Source organism: Hyperolius riggenbachi, chromosome 10 (assembly GCF_040937935.1).
Source record: "Hyperolius riggenbachi isolate aHypRig1 chromosome 10, aHypRig1.pri, whole genome shotgun sequence".
In the NCBI taxonomy this organism is placed as follows: Eukaryota; Metazoa; Chordata; class Amphibia; order Anura; family Hyperoliidae; genus Hyperolius; species Hyperolius riggenbachi.
Window position 1 is genome coordinate 190973078 of NC_090655.1, and position 22498 is coordinate 190995575.

General features: G+C 45.3%; 1 protein-coding gene across 4 annotated transcripts in view; it reads right to left on the minus strand.

The window, feature by feature from the left end:
* The window catches only part of PLAC9 (placenta associated 9), a 64627-nt gene extending 51519 nt beyond the window's left edge, over nucleotides 1-13108 (minus strand). For 3 of the 4 annotated variants that reach the window (XR_011024312.1, XR_011024313.1, XM_068255462.1), the window contains exon 1: nucleotides 12903-13108. Coding sequence is in view for 2 of the 4 variants with exons in the window: in XM_068255462.1 (XP_068111563.1) it covers nucleotides 12903-12963 (61 nt within the window). In the remaining 2 variants the exon portion in view is untranslated. The remainder of the gene's footprint in view (nucleotides 1-12902) is intronic. The other variant, XM_068255463.1, reaches the window with a different exon arrangement.
* Between the last annotated feature and the right edge of the window lie 9390 nt (nucleotides 13109-22498).

Consider the following 22498-nt stretch of genomic DNA (forward strand, 5'->3'; position numbering starts at 1 on the left):
CCCGCGACCGCGCACACACAACAGCAGATATGAAATAGGAACGTGATCGCGAGAGGTGCGATCGCCAGACGTGACCCAAGGCAGATCAGAACAGAATACGAGGTTAGCAAAGGCACAGCAAATAATACAATGAGAATAACCAGGAAAATAACAAACGCTAGCTAACCGTGGACACCGCACTCATTCGCAACAGTGCACGCGGTTATGCGCGGTCTCCACGTGATAAGCACAATAGAGACAAGCACGCCTAACTAACCATTGACAGACAAACATGAAACAGAGGACGCGTACGCTTGCTTAACGGTTACCTCACCGAGCCTCCAGCAAGCGTAGCAGACAAGACAGACACACGAAAACAGGGACAAGCGAGAGATAGGATCCCCAGCGCTAGCGAAAAGTGGCTAGCGCGATCCCAGGAGACAGAACAGAAGGATCCCCAGCGCTAGCGAAAAGTGGCTAGCGCGATCCCAGGAGACAGAACAGAAGGATCCCCAGCGCTAGCGAAAAGTGGCTAGCGCGATCCCAGGAGACAGAGTTGCAGAACAGAAGGATCCCCAGCGCTAGCAAAAAGTAGCTAGCGCGATCCCAGGAGACAGAACAGAAGAGATAGCTGGTAGCAACCGCTGCACCAGCTATACTCCAAGAACAGAGATCAGAACCATTTCCTCTCGACCACCGTTGGGACAGGACAATGGCAACAGAACATACAAACAGATAATACAATCCTAACTGCACTAGGGAAAACCTGCCTAGCGCAGATTCAGGAATTACTCTAAGCTGAACTTCAAACAAAGAGCATGGCTGACACTCCCGGCAGGAGTGTTACACAGGGCAAAATCCTTATGAACAGCGAAGCATTGTGGGAAAGACATAGTACTTATAGTACACGCCTCCAATGAATGTGGCCAGGCAATTTGCATGACAACGTATGCAAATTCCTCTGCAAGCACAAGCTGCAAAACTGACAGAAGCTCTTCTTTCCAGAGTCCTGCAGCATGCAAACCTACACAATGGTCAAAAGGCTGGCTGCCTGCACAGGCAGCTGAGCAAATCATGACAAGCAGTCTAAAAGCACTAGTCAAGAATGCTTCCTTGGTTGCTATTGGTTAACAATAGTTGCTGTTAGCTAATAATAGTTGTTAACTTTTACGTAAACCCTCATTATTAGACTGTTGACTTTAGTTTGCTGTTTTGTAAGATTTTAAAGTCTTCTTACCTGAAGAATTTTCACACAGAAAGATTTTTCCATTAATAAATCCTTCAATTCTATCTGAACAATATGGAGCATACTGAAGCAATAACTGGCAGACTGCTCTGGAGCTAATTCCTCAGCACTTGTGGTAATTTCTGGTGATCTTGCTTTGCTGGGGGCACAGACTGTGTGGTGTCAGACACAATATTTAAATTACACAGAGATACATAGGTTTGTGCGCAACTGGATACTCCCAGTGACTACAATTTACAATGTTCTGTAGCCAAAGTATTACAACATCTTGACTGGAAACCACTGCAAAATATAACGGATTATGTGATAAGATAATGTATTGCAGATTGTGTTTTTACAAATGGACATCAGATGGATGAGGCATCTTATAGAACAGTTAGAACTTACAACATGCTGCATATCCTGTCAGCACCTTCTTAGGCACCTTCTGGCAATCCTCTCAACTAAGATCACCAAAAAACAAAATCCAGATCCAGTGCAAAAGATCTCCTGATTGATGTTGCTCAAAAAACTATCCACTGGAGAAATGCTGAAAAGTCCTCCAAGTAATAACTGGAAAGGGAGAACACCATAGGAAAGCATACCTGTACTTAAAACTGCCCATAGAGACGGAAACCCAATGAGAAAAACCAGTAACAACCTAACATCAGATGTAATGGGCACCTTGGCCAGCCTAGCACCAACACTAAACCTTTTAAGTCAAACAAAAATATGCACAAAAAATGGTGCTGATTAAAGGGGTTCTCTGGAAGTTTTAAAAAAGCAAAAACTGCCACTTACCTGGGGCTTCTACCGGCCCCTGCAGCTGGAATGTCCTCCTCTGATGCGCTGTTCCCCGCCGCCGGTGTAATTTATTCGTCTAACTAGATGAAAAGAAGTGTGGCTGCGCGGCCATGGCCGCTTACTGCGCAGACGCAGTACAGGAAAACTTCGTACTGCGCCTGTGCAGTAAGCTGACGCGCGCAGCCACACTTCTATTCATCTAGTTAGACGAATAATTACACCAGTGGCGACGGCGGGGAACGGCCCATCAGAGGAGGACGGTGCCGGACATTCCAGCTGCAGGCGGCTGATAGAAGCTCCAGGTAAGTGGCAGTTTTTTTTTTTAAACTTCAAGAGAACCCCTTTAAGGGAGCCCCCCACCTTAGTAAAAAGGCCAAAGACCCAGTAAGCTTCTTAAAGGACATCTGAAGTGAGAGGGAGATGGAGGCTTCCATATTCATTTCCTTTTAAACAATGTTCATTGCCTGGCTGTCCTAATGATACTTAAATACTTTTAGCTTAGACTCTGAACAAGCATACTGTTGTTTCTGACTGAAGTCTGGATTAGCTTCATACTTGTTTCAGGTGTCTGATTCAGACACTACTGAACAAAAATATGAGCAAGACATGCAACTGGTATTGTTTAAAAGAAATGAAATATGACAGTCTCCATATGCTCACTTCAGGTGTCCTTTAAGTTGTGTTGAAGTGGTGGGAAAGCCCAAAGCACTTTAGCCAAGGAATATACTCAGAAGACCTGAAGCCAATTTAGTAAAGTTCTCAGGACAGTCCTTCTCTCTTCCACTAAATTGTTGTTTTTATTATCCATCTTAATTACACATTCGTTTGAAGCAGGTAATGGTGACAGAATATCAATTAATTCATTACACAAATGTTTTACTTTGCACTAATGAACAACCATGACACATGAAAGTGTACCAGAGCTGTGAAATTAAAGATTGTATACATACCTGGGGCTTCCTCCAGCTCCACCTCCCTCCCCGTTCGCTCCCATGCCACCGTCCTCCGCTGCCCGCAGCTTCGGGAACCAGGTCCCCACACTTGCGTCAGAGCCAGTCTAACGTAAGAGAAGAGCACGGTTTGCATATCTCTTATCTCTCCAGCAGCCACTGGACAGATACACAGATGGTGCACTTCTCCTGCGTAGCTGGCCGCATCTGACGTCCGTGACGGGACCCAGTTCCCGAAGCTGTGGGCAGCGTAGGTTGGCGGCGTGGGATCGACCGGAGCGGATGCGGCTGGAGGAAGCCCCAGGTATGTACACAATCTTTTTAATTTTACAGCTCTGAGTTTGTTTAAGCAACTTTCTGCCATTGCATGCCTATCACGCTGGAAGCTGGACAGCCTGTGGGGTAACAATAGACTGCAGGCCGATTTTAAAGGTAGAGCTGGGAGTGAGCAATTGTGTGTCAGCATTCAGTATAGAGGCAGTGGGGGTGAATTGCCTGGTTTTGAGAGGTCCGGAGCACACCCGCACCTCCCTCTAGTTATCGCATGGTGGTTTGGGGGTCCCGGCCAGTGAGAGTGTCCATTGCCCCCAGCTGTCGTGTGAACCAGTGTTTGTGGTTTTAAATTCTTTTTTTTTTTTGCAGCTTCCAGGATGGGGGTGACAGGTGAGTGGTTATGGAGGGACCCCTGTGGGAGGGAAACCTGCACGGGGCAGTCCTGCTAGCGACATAATCTATGATTACGTCCAACCGAAGCCTCCCACCTGAATGCTGCCTAATTTATGCAATTCCTGCTAGATTTAGAACGGCAGGCAAAGAGTGTATAACTGTGCACCTGATTGGCTGACAGGCGCCTGCTGACCAGATAAAGGTAGAAAATTGCTAGAGCTGGGAGTGAGCAATTGTGTGTGTTGCAGTTAGCATTAAGTATAGAGGCAGTGGGGGTGAATTACCTGATGGTGAGAGGTCCGGGGCCCACCTGCACTTCTCTTTATTATCGCATGGTAGTTGAGGGCCCCGGCCAGTGAGAGAGTCCGGGGCCCCCAGCTGTCGTGTGAACCAGTGTTTGAGGCCGATTTATTTGTCGGACAAGGAGAAAAGGGTTAGGGGTGTTTCCAAAAACATACTGGCCCTGATTTGATAAAAATTTCTCCCGAGTTTTTTCACAAGAAAAGTATATTACTTCTCTTACCTACTTTTCTGTACAATTCACTTGCAGCAAGTGTATTTTATACCCTCTTTCCCCAAAATTAAGACATCCCCTGAAAGTAAGCCCTTGCAGAAATTTCTAGCATGACCGAAATATAAGCCCTACCCCAAAAGTAAGCCCTAGCGACAGTAAGGGGAAAAAGTATGGCAACTTATGTCCCTACTGGAGCCGATGGTCTCGCGGGCATGGCTCCGTTATTGGGCCAATCACTGCACTCGGTGCTACTCAGGGGGTGCAGTGATTGGCTCTATAATGGAACCATAGTCCCACATGCAAGACCATCAGCTCCAGTAGAAACACACGTTGCCATACTTTTTTCCCCACAGGCTGAACAGAGGGGACACAGTGGCATGGAGCTGGAGGAAAGAAGAGGATGCTGGGGGACATTGGAGGACACGGGACAGTGCAGCATGGAGATGGGGGTAAGAGGAGGAGGATGCAGGGAGACCCCATGAGGACATGGGATAGAAGAGAACACGAGTACAGAGTGGGATACCAGGAGGACACTAAAGGTAAAAGGGGGGCCTAGGCAACCAAGATGTGGACTCAGCAGAGAAAGAGGTGGCACAGTGGGGAAGGCAGAAGGACACACAGCACAGGAACTTGTGTGTTCATTGAAATATGACATACCTGAAAATAAATCCTAGCACATCGTTTGGTGCAAAAATTAATATGACACGGTCTTATTTTTGGAGAAGCATAGGGGAAGAAATGAGAAATCATTTTTTTGAGATAAACTCACAAGAAAGGTTTATTGAATTGGCCACTGTATCATACTCAATTTGTCCACTGAAATCCATCATTAAAAATCCAACCCAGTCTACTGACTTTGTGCTATAATCATGCTAAAAAAAAATCAATTGATCAAACAAATTTGCAGAATTTTTTTGCTTCCAGTGAGCAACTTTTATCTTGTGTGTGGGTAGTTCTCGCTTGTCTTGTGTAATCTGTTGTCCTCGGCTTATGCTTATCCTATCACATGGCCTCCAGCTGGCCAGGAACACTGTAAACGCTTTCCCGCTGTCATCTGATAGTATCTGCACGCTACTTTCTAGTGCTATGTCGCTGTTAATGGCCTAGTTAGCTGAGACTTATGCTTTTATTGGAGGTGAATATCTGGTCACTGACTCCTTGTTATGTAAACTGTTTTATTCTCGTTAGCATTTCATTAACATTAGCAAAAGAGCAGCAATATGCTGTCTGTCCAAACTGCATGAAAAATAACATTATGAAGAGCTCCGGCTGTAATGTATTTCATCCTTCCAGCTGTTGCTAAGCTCTACTTCCCATAGTCCGCAGCTTATCTTGTTCCAAAAGTGCTGAAGTCTTGCAGGTGGCCAATGCGAATCTCATACAGCCTCTTAAGAACTGAGGCCTACATTTACAAAATCTGTTGTGATATTTTAATGGGTTTAACTATATTGTGACGTTTAAACAGACCTCCATACCAATTTTAATGTTTTCACTTTGACTGTGTAACGATTGTGGAACTTTCTCCGTGATCAGCGCACAACGCGTGCGCTGACACAATGGAAATCCTCCACAAGCGTATATTTGCAGGCACCCAGCAAAAGGTGCTACGCACCCGTAGAGGGAAAATTCCTGTCGGCAGATGGCGCTGGGGAGTGCAGAGGAACCAATCCTCTGTACCTCCACAAATGCCAGACAGGAATTGTACGAAGCGCAGAACGCAATCGCAAGAGAGGCGATTGCGAATGAGACGAGCAAAGGGACAGGTTGTATGTGTGTGCGCCAACCTAGTCGTCACTCCGCACACACAACAGCAGATATGAAACAGGAACGCGATCGCGAGAGGTGCGATCGCCAGACGTGACACAAGGCAGATCAGAACAGAATACGAGGTTAGCAAAGGCACAGCAAATCATACAATGAGGAGGTGCAGAAAATAACAAACGCTAGCTAACCGCGAACACCGCACTCATTCGCAACAGTGCACGTGGTTATGCGCGGTCTCCACGTGATAAGCACAATAGAGACAAGCACGCCTAACTAACCATCGACAGACAAACATGTAACAGAGGACGCGAGCGCTTGCTTAACGGTTACCTCACCGAGCCTTCCGCAAGCGGTCGTAGCAGACAAGACAGACACACGAAGACAGGGACAAGCGAGAGATAGGATCCACAGCACTAGCGAAAGTGGCTAGCGCGACCCAGGTACAGAGTAGCAGAACAGAAGGATCCACAGCACTAGCGGAAAGTGGCTAGCGCGATCCCAGGAGACAGAACAGAAGGATCCACAGCGCTAGTGAAAAGTGGCTAACGCGATCCCAGGCGACAGAACAGAAGGATCCACAGCCCTAGCGAAAAGTGGCTAGCGCGATCCAAAGAGACAGATCAGAAGAGATAGCTGGTAGCAACCGCTGCACCAGCTCTACTCCAAGAACAGAGATCAGAACCATTTCCTGTCGACCACCGTTGGGACAGGACAATGGCAACAGAACAAACAAACAGATAAACAATCCTAACTGCACTAGGGAAAACCTGCCTAGCGCAGATTCAGGAATTACTCTAAGCTGATCTTCAAACAGAGCGTAAGGCTGACGCCCACCAGGAGTGTTACATAGGACGAAATCCTTATGAACAGCAAAGCATTGTGGGACACACACAGTACTTATAGTACACACCTCCAATGAATGTGGCCAGGCAATTTGCATGACATGTATGCAAATTCCTCAGCAAGCACAAGCTGCAAAACTGACAGAAGCTCTTCTTTCCAGAGTCCTGCAGCGTGCAAACCTACACAATGGTCAAAAAGCTGCCTGCCTGCACAGGCAGCTGAGCAAATTATCACAGACTGTAGAAAAATCATTTAGACATACAATATATCTTGGGCAGTGTGTCCTTTAAAAATTGGTACTCTTGTGATGCTGCCAATAACTAAATCTTTTTACAAATATTGTATAACTAAAATATGTTTTTTATAGATGTAATATATGCCTGTAGCTTTGCCACTACCCTATTGGTCCACATCTCGGGCTGTTGAAATACTTCATTGGTTGGTGTGCAAATGGGGTGTGTCTGAGCCTTCTGACTGCAGCCAGATGCTTTGCTAGATTTCAGACCATGCTCAGGAAGATTGTACAGTTGCTACATGTAGGCACCTTGCAATCTTTATGCACTGATACCAGTTGAGTAAACAAACCTTTATTTATATTAAGAGAGCTGAAATGAAAAGATTATAGAAGTTACCATTCACTTTTTTCAAGAGCGGAGCCCCCTTGCAGAGGTAATATCGTGCAGATGAATGGCAATGCTCTGTGGGTGTTAGATAGTGTAGCTGGAAGTATAGTTAGTGTAGCTTGTTAGTAAGTGTAGATGGTGGGGGCAGCAGTGGTTAGTGTAGCTGGGCAGTGTAGCTTAGAGACAGCTTGGGGGGAGAAGCTCCACAAGCCACCTCTGTACTATGGATGCTCACAGGTTTAGTATTTTTCCCCATGGTTTTTGTCCTCTAAACCTAGATGCGTCCAGTGGCGTAGCTAAGGAGCTGTGGGCCCCGATGCAAGTTTTACAATGGGGCCCCCCATGCACTCTATACATAGCAATTGAAACGGCGCACTAAAAGCTGCCAATGGCAACTACAATGTCAGAGGTGCAAGAAGGGGATGGGGAATAGTTTGTTAATGATTACCACTATTCAAAGTATATATATAAATGATTATTATGAGCACAGGACCAATATAGAGCTAATACTGTAGTTGAGGGAGGGCCATTCGGGGCCCCTCTGGCCCAAGGGCCCTGATGCGGTCGCTACCGCTGCACCCCCTATTGCTATGCCCCTGGATGCGTCTTATGGGCAAGAGCACCTTACAGTACCAAAAATACAGTATATATAATCAATGCCTAAACTGCATCTAACTAGTGTAATTCATACGTATCAGTTATAAATACATGAGTTGGCAACACTGAGCTCTATAGCATCTTCTATGATCCAGGCAATTAATACGGGATCACTGCTGTCATTTTACCTCCTACATACAATAAAGCAGCAGATTATGCAACAACAACAAAAATACCAATACCAGTTTACTGCAGACAGAAACTTTCTTTTCACTTCTAGGTTTATTCCTTCCTATGAAATCTGGAATATTCTTACCAATCTTCTGAAAAGACATCGGTCTCATGTCGTTTTTAGATGTATTATTAGTGCTACAGTTTTATGAGCATTCCTTTCTCAGACACATTCTCTTGACGGTCATTTTGGGAGAAGTATTAAAATATCGTCTGGTTAGGAAGGTTCTTGAAACCCGGTGGGATTTGGCAGATAATTCTTCAGATTGCTATTTTAGCTTTTAGTGCATAAAGCTTCACATAAACACATTATATTGACCACAAACTTACGAAGGTTATAGGAGAGCTGAGAAGGCTGGAAAACCAATGTGGCTGGACTTTCTCAACTTTTTCTTATACAGTAAATTTCTAGCAGCCCTGAATTTATTAAATATATATTGACTGTGCATGTACACGACTGCAATAGCACTAACTCTATATGCTTTCAGCCATCCTCTAGCCTAAAGGGGGTTGACACTAGACCAGAAAACTATTTTTCGATCCACGGATATTTCAGAGATCCTATGTTAAATGAAGGATTCGTTCAAACATGCCAGCATGTCCATTGGGTTTGGAGTCCGTTCTAATCGTTGCAGTGCAGGAACCCAAACTCACGGAATCCACAATTATTCCAGACACTGTATATGCTGCAGATGCTCATCGAAACAATCAAAGCCGATGAGAACAGCCGCTTGCTTTTTACGTTTCATTGGATTAGGATACCCTTTTGCCTTCTGTCAGCTCCACCTTCTTTCGTCTTCTACCACCTTCTGTCTGCTTTTGTATCTCCCTACCACTTGAGGCCACCCTCAGGGACATGTGCCGCTATACTGCTGGGAACCCTGGCAGAAAAAGAACCACTGCCCCTTCTTGGATTGAAACAGGCCAATGGGAATCATCCCTCCCCTGGGAGGATTCTCATTGGTCCATCACTTAGTGATCCAATGGAAACCATCCCTAGGTAGGGAATCCTTTTGGTCTGCTTCAATTCAGTGGAAAAAAAATGACAGCCCCTGGATCTTGCACTAAAAAAAGGTGTGGAGTATGGTACACACATCTGCTTTGTGTCCCATCCCTGCTGGTGACAGCAACTGTGCATGTGCACTCAGCTTAAAGAGGAACTGTAGTGAAAATAACAATGAATAAAATTGCTTATTTTTTTTACAATATTCATTTATAGAATTAGTGCTTGTTCACTGTAAAATCTTTCCTATCCCTGATTTACTTTCTGAAATATATCACTGGTGGGACATCTTTAGTTTTGCCAGCTGGTCTATACGAATTGTTTGTTACTGAGAGTTCTATGCACAGAGAGAGATACTTTTTGCATGGTAGTTGGAAGCAGCCGGACAAGGTTCACAGACAGCAACCTGTCAGGACTATGGTCCTGACATCACTGTGGGAGGGATTTGTCACTATGGTGCAATAAAATAGTGCTACAATTGCATTTATCCAGGTAGAGACTCAGTCTTTTTCTTCTATTGCTGAGGACTATGGTCCTGACATCACTGTGGGAGGGATTTCACCACAATATCCGCCACACAGGGCCCCCTGATGATCTATTCGAGAAAAGGTAAAGATTGTTGTTGGTGTGAAAGGGGGTATCGGCTACTGTTTGGGATGAAGAGCAATCCTGGGTTACAGTTACTCTTTAAAATACCACTTTCACAAAAATGTATTTTCAAAAGCCACTACTGAACAGCAGTTGCTCAGTCAAACTGCCAAAATAGTGTTGCATTCTGTGGATCAATGGGTCATAGGGATTATTTGAGCCCAAGCGCTTTGGGGACAGCTTACTACATTTTAGGATGTAATATTACAACAAGGTACAAAAGTGTAATATGTAACTTTACTGCTTGTTTGGAATATTACATAATATTTTTTAGTTTTGACTAACATTTAATTGTTATAAACTTTTATACCCATCGATTTTTGCACAAGTGTTTTTATGCATCTGAATTTGTTAAATATTGTTACTTGAAGCCTATGTACATATTTTGGGTTTTTTTCCTACAATCTTTTTTTTGAAAATTTTGTAACCTAACAAAAGAAAAAAAAGGAAAATATATAAACAGAAAAATAGTATTGCCTTAACACAGATGGAATCAACATGAGATCTCAAAGCATCGGGATTATACTACTACATACAATCTTATAAAATAGTCACAAGTTACAAATCAAAAACACAATATGTAGAAGCACCATTCAGCCACAGTATAGAAAGAAGGTTTTAGGTAGAAGCACAAAATAATCATAGAAACATGTTCTACCTCCACTACACTTTTTATTTGTACCCCCTCTCCTGCTCCCCTTAACATTGACTCTAAGCTGGGCCTCTCTTCCTCCCCCACCTCCTCACTCCACCTCCTGACGTTCATACTTCTCAGGAGCCATACAACCTCCAGTGATAAGTGGGCTTCTGGAGGCATCATTACAGCAGTACAGCCTCTCACTGGACATCCTTATTTCTTCCATCCTATGAGTTCCTATCCCTGTTCTAATGTGCTCTGTCTAACTGCAGCCTTTCCTAATTGCACAGTGGCTGTATTATCTCTGTTATATGATCTAATCTTCTCTCCTCTGTCGGGCTGAGGCAGTCGAGCTGGAATGTGCTGCTTGTGATTGGGTAGAAGCTATACACACCCTCTCCAGGCCCCCTGCACACTCTGTATGACTCACACACTGACCTACTCTCAGTGTATCACTTGCTATGTCTTTTGTTTGTAAACACTGCATAAAAATGGCAATTACAAGCCAGGATTGCAGCAGGGAGTGGCAGAAACAGCACAGAGGGGCCCAGGAGAACCTAATGAATAGAATGGTATGCTTTTTATTGCAAGAATTTTAGAGTACAGATTCTCTTTAAGTATTTACATATTTTTCAGTATTACACCATCACTGTTATTGTGGCAATTACAAAACTGGAGGGTTACTGGAATTAAATCTCCACACAGCTATTTAGGTTGCATGAGATATGGGTGATTGGTGTTCAGGCAGGTGCTATTCCTTCCTAAAATATGGAAATGTTGTTGCAATTTTAATGCAGACACTAATCAATGCCAGTTGCAACTGTGTTTGTTTGGTCTAGTTTAAATCTGCATACAAATCAACATTTGCAGCAAATTGGAAAAAATAATCAGTTCATTGATTATTTCTAGATTTGGATTAGGATATCCAAATACAAAAGCAGAGATGTTTAAGAATATCCTTACAGGATGGAGCAGTATACTGTCATACACAATATTCAGCATCCCTTATATCTGGTCTCTGCAACATGTATGGCTAGGTGTATGGCTAGGGGAAGGAGAACCCTCACAAATCCATATTAAAAAATGATAAATATTTGTTTTAAATGCATATAGATTCCATGGACATCAACTAGTCTAGGTTATAAGTCATTGCCCGTCACCTGACCATCATCTAATCTGTATTGATTTGAACTTTTGACTGTGTAGGATGGCAGCACATACCTGATTTCAGTGGACATCAATAATTGAGCAGTTTGGAAAACCTTATTTGATAGCAGTTGTTTTCCCCCAGTCACATTGTCTTCTTGGCACTCCCCCTTCCCTCCTCCTCTCTTCCTAACTTGACAGCACAACAAGCTGAGCACCCCAACCACTCTGCTCTGTCTGACCAGTATTAGCCTGAATCCAAATAGAAGTGATTCTGTATGCTAGTGGTACCATAGAGAAGTGCACTTCAAATTTAAAAAACATCATCTGATGTTAGTAGTCTTTATAAATAAGCTTGCTGGTACCCAGTGTGTGGAGTGTATAGGACATATGGTACCCAGTGTGCTGGGTGTACAGTTCAGATGGTACCCAGTGTGCCGAGTGTACATGGTTGTGACTGTTCCTGCTGCATCTGTATGCTAGTGGTACCATACAGAAGTGCAGTTCAAAGTCAAAAACAACATCTGATGGTCGCAGTCTTTATCAATAAGCTTGCTGGTACCCAGTGTGCTGATTGTACAGTACATATGGTACTCAGTTTGCTGAGTGTACAGTGCATAAGGTATTCCAGAAACTATCTACACGGAGTTTGTATGTGGTCCTCGTGTCTGTGTGGGTTTCCTCCAGGCACTCTGGTTTCCTCCCACATCCCAAAAACATACAGGTAAGTTAATTGGCTTCCCCTAAATTGGCTGTAGACTAAGATACATACATTACACCATATAGACATAAGACTATGGTAGGGATTAGATTGTGAGCCTCTCTGAGGGAAAGTTAGTGACAAGACAATATATACTCTGTACAGCGTTTCGGGAAGATGTCGTTGCTATATAAATACTAAATAATAAGGTACCCAGTGTTTAGAAAGTACTGTGCAAAAGGTACCCAGTGTGCTGAGGGAACATATGTTTATCCTGTTCTGTATGCTAGTGGTACCCTAGAGAAGTGCAGTTCCAAGTCAAAAAACATCTCATGTTAGCAACTTGGTTTAACAGAGCCGTTATCAAACAAAATAAGATGTCTATATTTTTCTTTTAAAATCAGGACACAACTATTGCATTTATCCTATTCATTATCAAATAAGCTGCAAATGGTCAGTATGGTGGACTATTTCAAAAACAGCAGAGGTAAAGCAGCAGATAACATGAAGAGATAAAGCAGTGGTCAGTATGACACAGTGCCAGATACCTGAGCAGACATGAGTAGAATTACCTGTCAGGCTTCCATTCAGCATCACTAGCAGTAATAATGTGCCACGGATTATAATGTGCATGTTGTCAGAGCAGACACAGTCTATCCAGCAGTCTCTTCTCTCCAGTGCAGTCCTGTGTCCCTGTACCAAACAGCCGGATCACGCTGGGGCTCAGAGGGAAGGAAACTGCTGCAGAACTAGTGGTGAGATAATTTTTTTTTCACATTCTCTCTGTAACAGCAGAGCCAGTGATCCAGCAAGCTGGCAGAATTCCAGAGAGACTCCCAGGCTCCCCCCCCTTTGTATTTATACACACAGGGCGTGCATGGAATTCAAAGGCCAGTATTTAACCTTACAGGAAAAGTGGGTGAAAAAAAAAATCCATGGCTTTAACCCCGTCCATGCCTCAGGTATAAGAAGACAGGACATGTGGAGACAGGGCTGCAGATGGTCCAGAATTTTACACTACTTTAGTCATACCTAGCCCAGTGTAACAGCTGGAAAGCCACATGGTGCTTGTTTAGCTGAAAGCAGATATTTCAATAACCAGAGATGGATACCTATAGCCCAAGTAATCCCTGTATTTCCGAATATTGCAACCTTGCTAACAAACTTTTTCTATCTAAATGTTTCTGTAAGACAGTATAAAAGTTAAACACCCTGCACAAATATTTTATTGTTCAAATGTGGCTGTTTAAAGTAACATAAAAAGCACAATCTTACCTCAGGAATGCTTTGGTTTTGTTTAAACAAGTGCAGAGTGCAATTTTGGAACTGCTGTTCCAGTCATCTAGGTGTTTTTGTATAGCTTTTAGAAATCTCAGACTTGGCCCCACACACCCCTTGCAAGATAGTGGGACTGAGAAAAGTATGGTGTTCTCACAAGGACATTTGTCCCCTGTAAATTAAAGGTGAAGCTGTGCAGAAAAGCTATATTATAGGAGGCTTACTTCTGAAAGACTTTTGAGGAACTGGAGGCAAATTATTCTTAAAACATTAAGAAGCATACTGGAGCAAAATTGTATCAGATCACAGCACAAGTTACAATCTTAACCAGTTTTAAGGGAACCCTAGGTGGGTTTTAAGAATGCTATTAGGACACAGAGGCTGTTTCTGCATACAATGACCAGCCTCTGTTACTGTGCCCCTCCCTAGGCACCCCCCCCCCCCGCACTCTGCTGTCCCCCAGAAAAAAAATGCAGTGCCAGCGACATGCAACGTGTCGCTAGCAGGCTGTTAACATCCATGCTGTCATTTACCGCCCCTCCCCGCCTGCGTCCCTTCCCTCCCCACCTCTGTAAGTTGATTGGAGACTTTTGTTTTTTAATTGCTTGAAAAAAACACGAAGTATTCCTTTTTTCAGCAATTAAAAAAGTAATTTACAGTAAACAGAAGATGAGAAATTATCTCCATGGAGAAAAAAAAAATGAGCCAATTTGTTTTTTTCTCCTACGGTTTATTTTAGGTGATATATTCATATCATAAATAAAATGTATTTTGAGCCACCTGCAAGCAAGAAAATAATATTTTTGACAGTACTTTTTCACCTTCTTTTTGGTACTTTTTCAGAGTGCAAAAGTTATTTTAATGTGAACCCAAGCCGAAGCTTGGGTTCTAAACAAGCTCTTACCCTGCAGAGAGGGAAGCTCCTGGATTTTATTAAGGCTTCCCTCTCTAGTCGTCAGCCCCCCTCCCATATTAATGGCCGCACTGTAGCCTCACAAGCTTGGCTGCTTATGCGCAGTATTATGGAGCCCGCGGCTCTGGCTTACTGCGCATGCGCTGGCGAGCTCAGTCGGCTATTGCGTGTCCATGTACACGGAAGAGATGAGTTGCGCAGTCCCGATCTAATTAGCGACAATGCATTTTCTCTAATCTTCCAAGGGGCCGCTCTCAACGATGGGGGGCATTAGAATAGAGAGGGAAGCCTCAATAGGAGGCTTCCCTTTCTCTAGGTAAGTATCTGGCTTTGTGTACCCGAGCTTTGGCTCAGGTACACTTTAAACAGAAGATGAAAAATTATCTCCTAGGAGAAAAAGTGAATTGGATCAGGCGCAAAGTGAATTGAATAAGAGCCATCATATATTTAGTTAAATTAGAAGGTAAGCGATAAATACCGTAAGGGCTACTTCACAGTGCTCAGTTGCCTTGCAGCAGCGCTGTCAAACTGGCGGCCCACGGGCCGCATCTGGCCCGCCAGGCCACCTGCTGCGGCCCGCTCGTCTTCCTGGGATGCAGGCATGACTTGCGCTATGGGCGCCATGCCTGCTCCCTCTTATTGTGGCCTCTCCTGTGTCCCAGCTGGCCTCTCCTGTGTCCCCGCTGCCGCTGCTGCCCCCACAGCTCAGACCTCAGATCGCGGCGACTGAGGTAAACAGAGTGCGCATGGTACCCGCACGGAGTACGTCACATGCGGAAGTAACATCATTAGTCACTCCCGCATGTGACGTTCTGCCGCAGCGGGTGTCATGCGCGCGCTCTGCTTGCTTCTTCAGTCGCCGCGATCTGTGAGGTCTGAGCTGTGGGGCAGCAGCAGCGGCAGCGGGGACACAGGAGAGGCCAGCGGGGACACAGGAGAGAGAGGTAACGGGCTCTCTAACTGGAGGGGGCACCTGTCACTAGCTGGGGGGGCACCTGTCTAGCTGGGGGGGACACCTGTCACTATCTAGCTGGGGGGGCACCTGTCACTATCTAGCTGGGGGGGCACCTGTCACTATCTAACTGGGGGGGCACCTGTCACTATCTAACTGGGGGGGGCACCTGTCACTATCTAGCTGGGGGGGGGACACCTGTCACTATAGCTGGGGGGACACCTGTCACTATAGCTGGGGGGGCACCTGTCACTATCTAGCTGGGGGGGGCACCTGTCACTATCTAGCTGGGGGGGCACCTGTCACTATAGCTGGGGGGGACACCTGTCACTATAGCTGGGGGGGGACACCTGTCACTATAGGTGGGGGGGACACCTGTCACTATCTAGCTGGGGGGCACCTGTCACTATCTAACTGGGGGGGCACCTGTCACTATCTAACTGGGGGGGCACCTGTCACTAACTGGGGGGGCACCTGTCACTATCTAGCTGGGGGGGCACCTGTCTATCTAGCTGGGGGGGGCACCTGTCACTATCTAGCTGGGGGGGCACCTGTCTCTATCTAACTGGGGGGGCACCTGTCACTATCTAACTGGGGGGCACCTGTCACTATCTAGCTGGGGGGGCACCTGTCACTATCTAACTGGGGGGGCACCTGTCACTATCTAGCTGGGGGGGACACCTGTCACTATCTAGCTGGGGGGACACCTGTCACTATCTAGCTGGGTGGGACACCTGTCACTATCTAGCTGGGGGACACACCTGTCACTATCTAGCTGGGGGACACACCTGTCACTATATAGCTGGGGGGGACACCTGTCACTATAGCTGGGGGGACACCTGTCACTATAGCTGGGGGGACACCTGTCACTATCTAGCTGGGGGGGGGCACCTGTCACTATCTAGCTGGGGGGGCACCTGTCACTATCTAGCTGGGGGGGCACCTGTCACTATCTAGCTGGGGGGGGGACACCTGTAACTACCTCAACTGGGGGGGCACCTGTCACTACCTCACCCGGCCACAGCATCACCGGCAGCCCGGCCACAGCAGCACCGCAAGGCATTTCAGCCCACACATCATCCCCAATCCGGCCCAAAACACTATTGCCAGGCACAGCAGCCAGTAGAGGAGAATTTAGAAGCCAGGTGAGAGGTGTCTACCATATTAAAGGGGCATTCTGCTTATTTATGTGAAATGCTGTCTATTTATGTGCCCCATGACTGCTGAATTTGTCATGTTGGGGGCCTCATGGTTACTGAATTTGTCTTGTTGGGGGCCTCATGATTTGTTGGGGGCATCACGATTGCTGAATTTGTCTTGTTGGGGGCCTCAAGATTGCTGAATGTGTCTTGTTGGGGGGCCTCATGATTTTTTGGGGGCCTCATGATTGCTAAATTTGTCTTGTTTGGGGCATCATGATTGCTGAATGTGTCTTGTTGGGGGCCTCATGATTTGTTGGGGGCCTCATGATTGCTGAATTTGTCTTGTTGGTGGTCACATGATTGCGAACTGCGAGACTATGGAAAAGCTAAATCGTTATCATGAAACAATAGCATTAAACCTACTTTTTTAGCTTTTTAAAACGGAAAATAAAACTGGGAGGTTCTAAAAAAAACAACCACATTTTTCAGGAGTAGGATGGATGAAATTGTTTATCTTCACAGTTTATTTTCAACTTGGATTTTCCATAATGTTCATGTATGAGTTAAAACGCTTGTATGTAGTTTAAATTGCTGTTGCCACTTTGCGATAGATAAGTGACTTTTGGGTTGCAGTTTGGACACTCGGCCTGCAAAAGGTTCCCCACCACTGTCCTAATCTAATGTCCCACATTGCTAAATTCATGTAAATTTGTCTCCACCCGTGGCCACACCCGCATTCTGGTCCATGGCCACATTCATTTTTCGGCGCTACACGCAACGGAACCCCCGTGGTTTTTGGCGCGCGTACTTCCCCGACATCTTAAATTGCATTTTGTGGTAAGTGCTGCCAATCTAATTGTCCTTTAATTGCATTTTTTTTCCTGGGGGGGGGGGGGGGGGGGGCTGTGAATTCAGCATTCTAGATGGCTGGAATTAAATTTTCCCCCAAAATATTAATAGCCTCAGATATGTAGATGAAACAAATATGATGCCAGAATAGGAAGAATAACTGAAGATTCTGTTAGTGATAGTTAAAAAAAAAAAAAAAAAAAAAAAAGCTGGCTTGCTGCTCAACATAAGTACTTTTAATGTTCTTGGCCAGATTTTTTGTATATGTTAAATATGTATTATTTTTCTCAATTATTTATACAATACAATACAATAACATTTCTATAGCGCTTTTCTCCCATAGGACTCAAAGCGCTTAGGCTCTCTCAGATTCAGTAATTAGTAGGATGAAGTATTCACACAACAAAAGTTATATTTCTGCAAATGCCAGACTGAACAGGTGGGTTTTCAGTCTGGATTTAAACACATCCAGGGATGGGGCTGTCCTGATCTGTTGAGGTAAGGAGTTCCAGTGTTCTCCTCAGGATCAATCAAGTGGGCGGGCCGCCCGGGTAAAATCAATTACCGCCCGGCTGGCTGCGTTCCCAGCTGCCATCACCACGTGGCCGGCTATCGCTGCAAAAACCAGCGCTACTTCCGAATCTGCACAGAGCAGCGCTGCAGAGTAGCAAATTAGTCATTACCGGTAGCGTAGCGTGTCCGTCCCTTTCCTGCACATACAGGCTCCATTAGCAGAGTGAACGGCGGAAGCTTTCACTCACCGCTCCTCGCCGTTCGGGTTCCCCTGCTTGCCTGTCACCGGCTCACATCTATGATGCCCTCTAGTGGCGAGACGCCACTGCATAGTGTCATAGATGTGAGCCGGTGACAGGCAAAGCACGCAGGGGAACCCGAACGGCGAGGAGCGGTGAGTGAAAGCTTCCGCCGTTCACTCTGCTAATGGACCCTGTATGCGCAGGAAAGGGACGGACATGCTACGCTACCGGTAATGACTACTTTGCTACTCTGCTCTGCCGGGGGATGTTTGAAAACTCGGGGGGGGGGGGGGAGGGGACGAGGAGAGGGGGCGGGACATCTCAGCTCACTGCACGGTAAGCAGGTGACAGGCAAAATCAGGGGAACACGAACGGCGAGGAACGGTGGGTGGATATTTTCATCACTTGTGTGATTTTTTTTCCCCCATAAATTGTAGATGTAAGGTATACAGTTGAAAGATCTTTGATTAGCTTCAGAATTTTTTTTTTTTACACTGTCTGTCTTATGAACATTTGCCTTCTCTTTATATAGCTATACAATTGGAGATCCCAGTGAGTTGTAGTATATACTTACAGCACAGTAGTCATCTGGTGTAAATAGACAAGACAAGACAAGACAAATAACATTTATATTGCGCTTTTCTCCTTGCGGACTCAAAGCGCCAGAGCAGAGCAGCAGCCACTAGGGCGCGCTCTATTGGCAGTAGCAGTGTAAGGGAGACTTGCCAAAGGTCTCCTACTGAATTAGTGCTGGCTTACTGAACAGGCAGAGCCGAGATTCGAACCCTGGTCTCCTGTGTCAGAGGCAGAGCCCTTAACCATTACACCATCAGCCAAATAGGAGGAGGAAAACCAGTCAAATATTATTCTGGATAGTTTAAGTTTCTCTCAATGGTCTTTGAGGTTGAGAATCAAACCACATGTCTCATTACTTGTCCTTTTATGTTATGACTGACATTTCAGTTTTTTTTAGTTTAAAGAAACTGATCTAACAGTTCAATTGAACTTGCATTGTTATAAAAAAAATCTATTAATTAATCCACTTGCTGTATGTTCAATTATACTAATTATACTAAAGATTGCATACAAACTGCACAATGTAAGCAATATTGCTTTTCCTACTCAAATGCTGCTCAATGGAATGGTGTTACAGCAGAGATGTTTGATCTCTGCAGTGCTCGTATATTAGTGAATTTACCTGCAGAACTTTAAATTAGAGCCCATGGTTGTGTTACAAACTGTGCCTCAGTGGAGCTCACAATCCAATGTTCCAGTCTGATATCTCCACTACAATCTAGGTGAAGGAACCAATTACCATATTAGCATGTTTTGGCATGTGGTGGTAAACAGAAGTGACCCAAGGAAACATGGGTAGCACATACTTGGGCTGTATTGTCTCTATGGTGATGAGACTCTGGATTCCTGTATTTTTTGGAAGTGCTTGATCTCTTTTGGGGATTATGCAGTGTTCTCCCCAGGATCAATCAAGTGGGCGGGCCGCCCAGGTAAAATCAATTACCGCCCAGCTGGCTGTGTTCCCAGCTGGCATCACCGTGTGGCCGGCTATCGCACGCGCTGCTCCCAAATCTGCACAGCGCTTCCCAGCGAGCTTGTACAGTCATTGGCTCAGCGGTAGTAAGAGGCGGGACCAGCGCCTGAGGCTAAGCGAACAGTCTGCAGAGGAACGCATAGAGGTTGTCATCGGGCACAGACCCTACTGTCAAGCCTGTAAGTATCCGCCGTCTACCCCCCCAATGTGCAATGTGCCCCCCGCCCTATACTTTACCTGTCCGTGTGCACCGCTAGCTCCGTGATGCGTGCCCCACGTGGTTGCCATCGTACACATGGGCGCATGTGTGGGACATAATTAGTGCATATTTAATTTTCCACACCGCCAAATTTCCCCGTGCTGCGGCTGCTGCCCCACCCGGCTACTTTTTCATGCCACCCGGCTGGGTAAAAATCCTGGGGAGAACACTGGAGTTCCAAAACGTAGGGGCAGCATGACAGAAGGCTCTGGGACCAAAAGTTTCCAAGTGGACTCTGGGTATGACTAGATTATTAGAACCTGTGGATCTGAGAATGCGGGGATTGCTACGCAGCTGTAACATATCGTTCATGTATCCAGGGCCTAGATTATTCAGGGATTTAAATGTCAGTAGGCCGATCTTGAATAGGACCCTCCATTCTATAGGTAGCCAGTGAAGGGAATGCAGGACTGGCGTTATGTGGCAGTGACGGGGTTGGTTGGTTAGCAATCTGGCAGCAGTATTCTGTATCAGCTGTAGGCGGTACAGGGCCTTTTTTGGAAGGCCAGTGTAGAGAGCATTGCAGTAGTCCAGTTGGGATGTGATGGGGACTAAGGTTGGCAGATCTTCTGGGGGTATGAGGTGCTTGATTTTTGCAATGTTCTTTAGGTGAAAATAGGATGATTTCACCACAGCAGAGATTTGAGTTCTGAAGTTTAAATCCCCATCAATTAGAACTCCCAGGCTACGCACATGATCAGAGCTGCGTAGATCCGTGCCTCCTATTCCCAGTGGTGAAGACTGCAAGTTAAGTTGTTTTGTTATCATGCTCTGCCCTCCAATCAGAAGGACTTCAGTTTTGTCTGCATTTAGTTTCAGCCAGTTGTCATTCATCCATTGCTGTAGTTCACGTAAGCAGGCGTTTATAGTTAGAGTTGGGTCTGTCACACCAGGCTTGAAGGAAAGATATAGTTGGGTGCGTCTGCATAGCAGTGGTATGTCAGGCCATGTTTTTGGATTCGTTTTCCCAACGGTAGCATGTAAATCGTGAAAAGCAGGGGAGAGAGGATTGAGCCCTGGGGCACCCCATACTTAAGTGTTACAGGGGTGGACAGGAAGGGCCCCATAGACACTTTGTGGGTTCTGCCACTCAAGAAGAATTGGAACCACTGAAGTACTATGCCATCAATGCCGCAGTATTCCTGTAGCCTGTTTATCAAGATGTCATGGTCAACTGTGTCAAAGGCTGCAGAAAGGTCTAGCAGTATGAGGATCGAGCACTCTCCTCTGTCTCTTGCCATGAGCAGGTGGTTGCATATTTGGATGAGGGCAGTTTCAGTGCTGTGGTGTTTCCTGAAGCCAGACTGGAATGGGTCATAACTGTTATTTTGTAGGATTCTGGCTTCTAGCTGGAGGTAAACAGCTTTTTCAATTAGCTTGCCCAGAAAGGGGAGGTTAGAGACAGGTCTGTAGCTGGTCATTGCATCTGGGTCCAGGGAGGGTTTTTTGAGGAGAGGCCTGATGATTGCTTCCTTCAGTAAAGCAGGAAATATCCCTGATTGTAAGGAACAGTTAACAGTTTTGAGGAATACCGGTACGAACAGGTCGGGGCAGTTCAACATGAACTGTGTTGGGCCAGGATCCAGGTCACAGGTAGTTAGGCTGACGTGAAGGAGGATGCTTGATGTGACTTCATTCATCTTCCTCCCATATACTACCTTACCATTTGACTTTACTCAGCTGATTTGCTATGAGGCCTTTAAATAAGATCTTAGCTAAACAATTAACTTCTGAAGTCACATAATTAGTTAATTAAGGTCTACCTGTGTGCAACTTAAAGTGGATCCGAGATGAACTTTTACTCATTGCATAATTGTGTTCCTTTCCTATTGTTTATAGGGCATTCCTCAAGCCAAATACTTTTTTTGTTTTTCTTTTAATACTCTAATTCCTTATAAACTAAACAAGCCACGCCCACAGGTTTTCAGAGAGCTAAGGCACTTTCAGACAGTAGCAGGGACTCATGGGAGCTCAGTTTGGGCAGGAGGAGGGGGAGGTATTACTAGCCAGAGATTTCAGAGGCAGAGGGCAGGAGGGAGGAGGAGGGGGGATTAGGTTTTTTTGCTCAAGATGCAGATAAGCCTGCCTCTGTGTAATGTTTACAAACAACATGGCTGCTGTCATTGTATCACAGGAAGAAATAATCATATTCTATTAAAGCTGTTTGCAGCTAGATTTGCTGTGTAAACTATCTAAACGTTAGATAAGATATTTAGACAAGTTACTTGTTATAGTTAGTTTTTCATCTCGGATCCGCTTTAAGAGTCACATGATCTGTCTGTATCTGGGGTGGGGCTCTTGGCAAGTGTTTACACTACAAATGCACTTGTAACAAATGAACTTTGCCATCAAGCAAGTTGTTCTCAGAAGAGAATGTTCTTGACTGATGTGGGGATGGAAAAACAAATTTTTGCCACAAGCGTAGATAACGGGCACGAGATAATTCAATGTTTATGTGCATACACATTTTC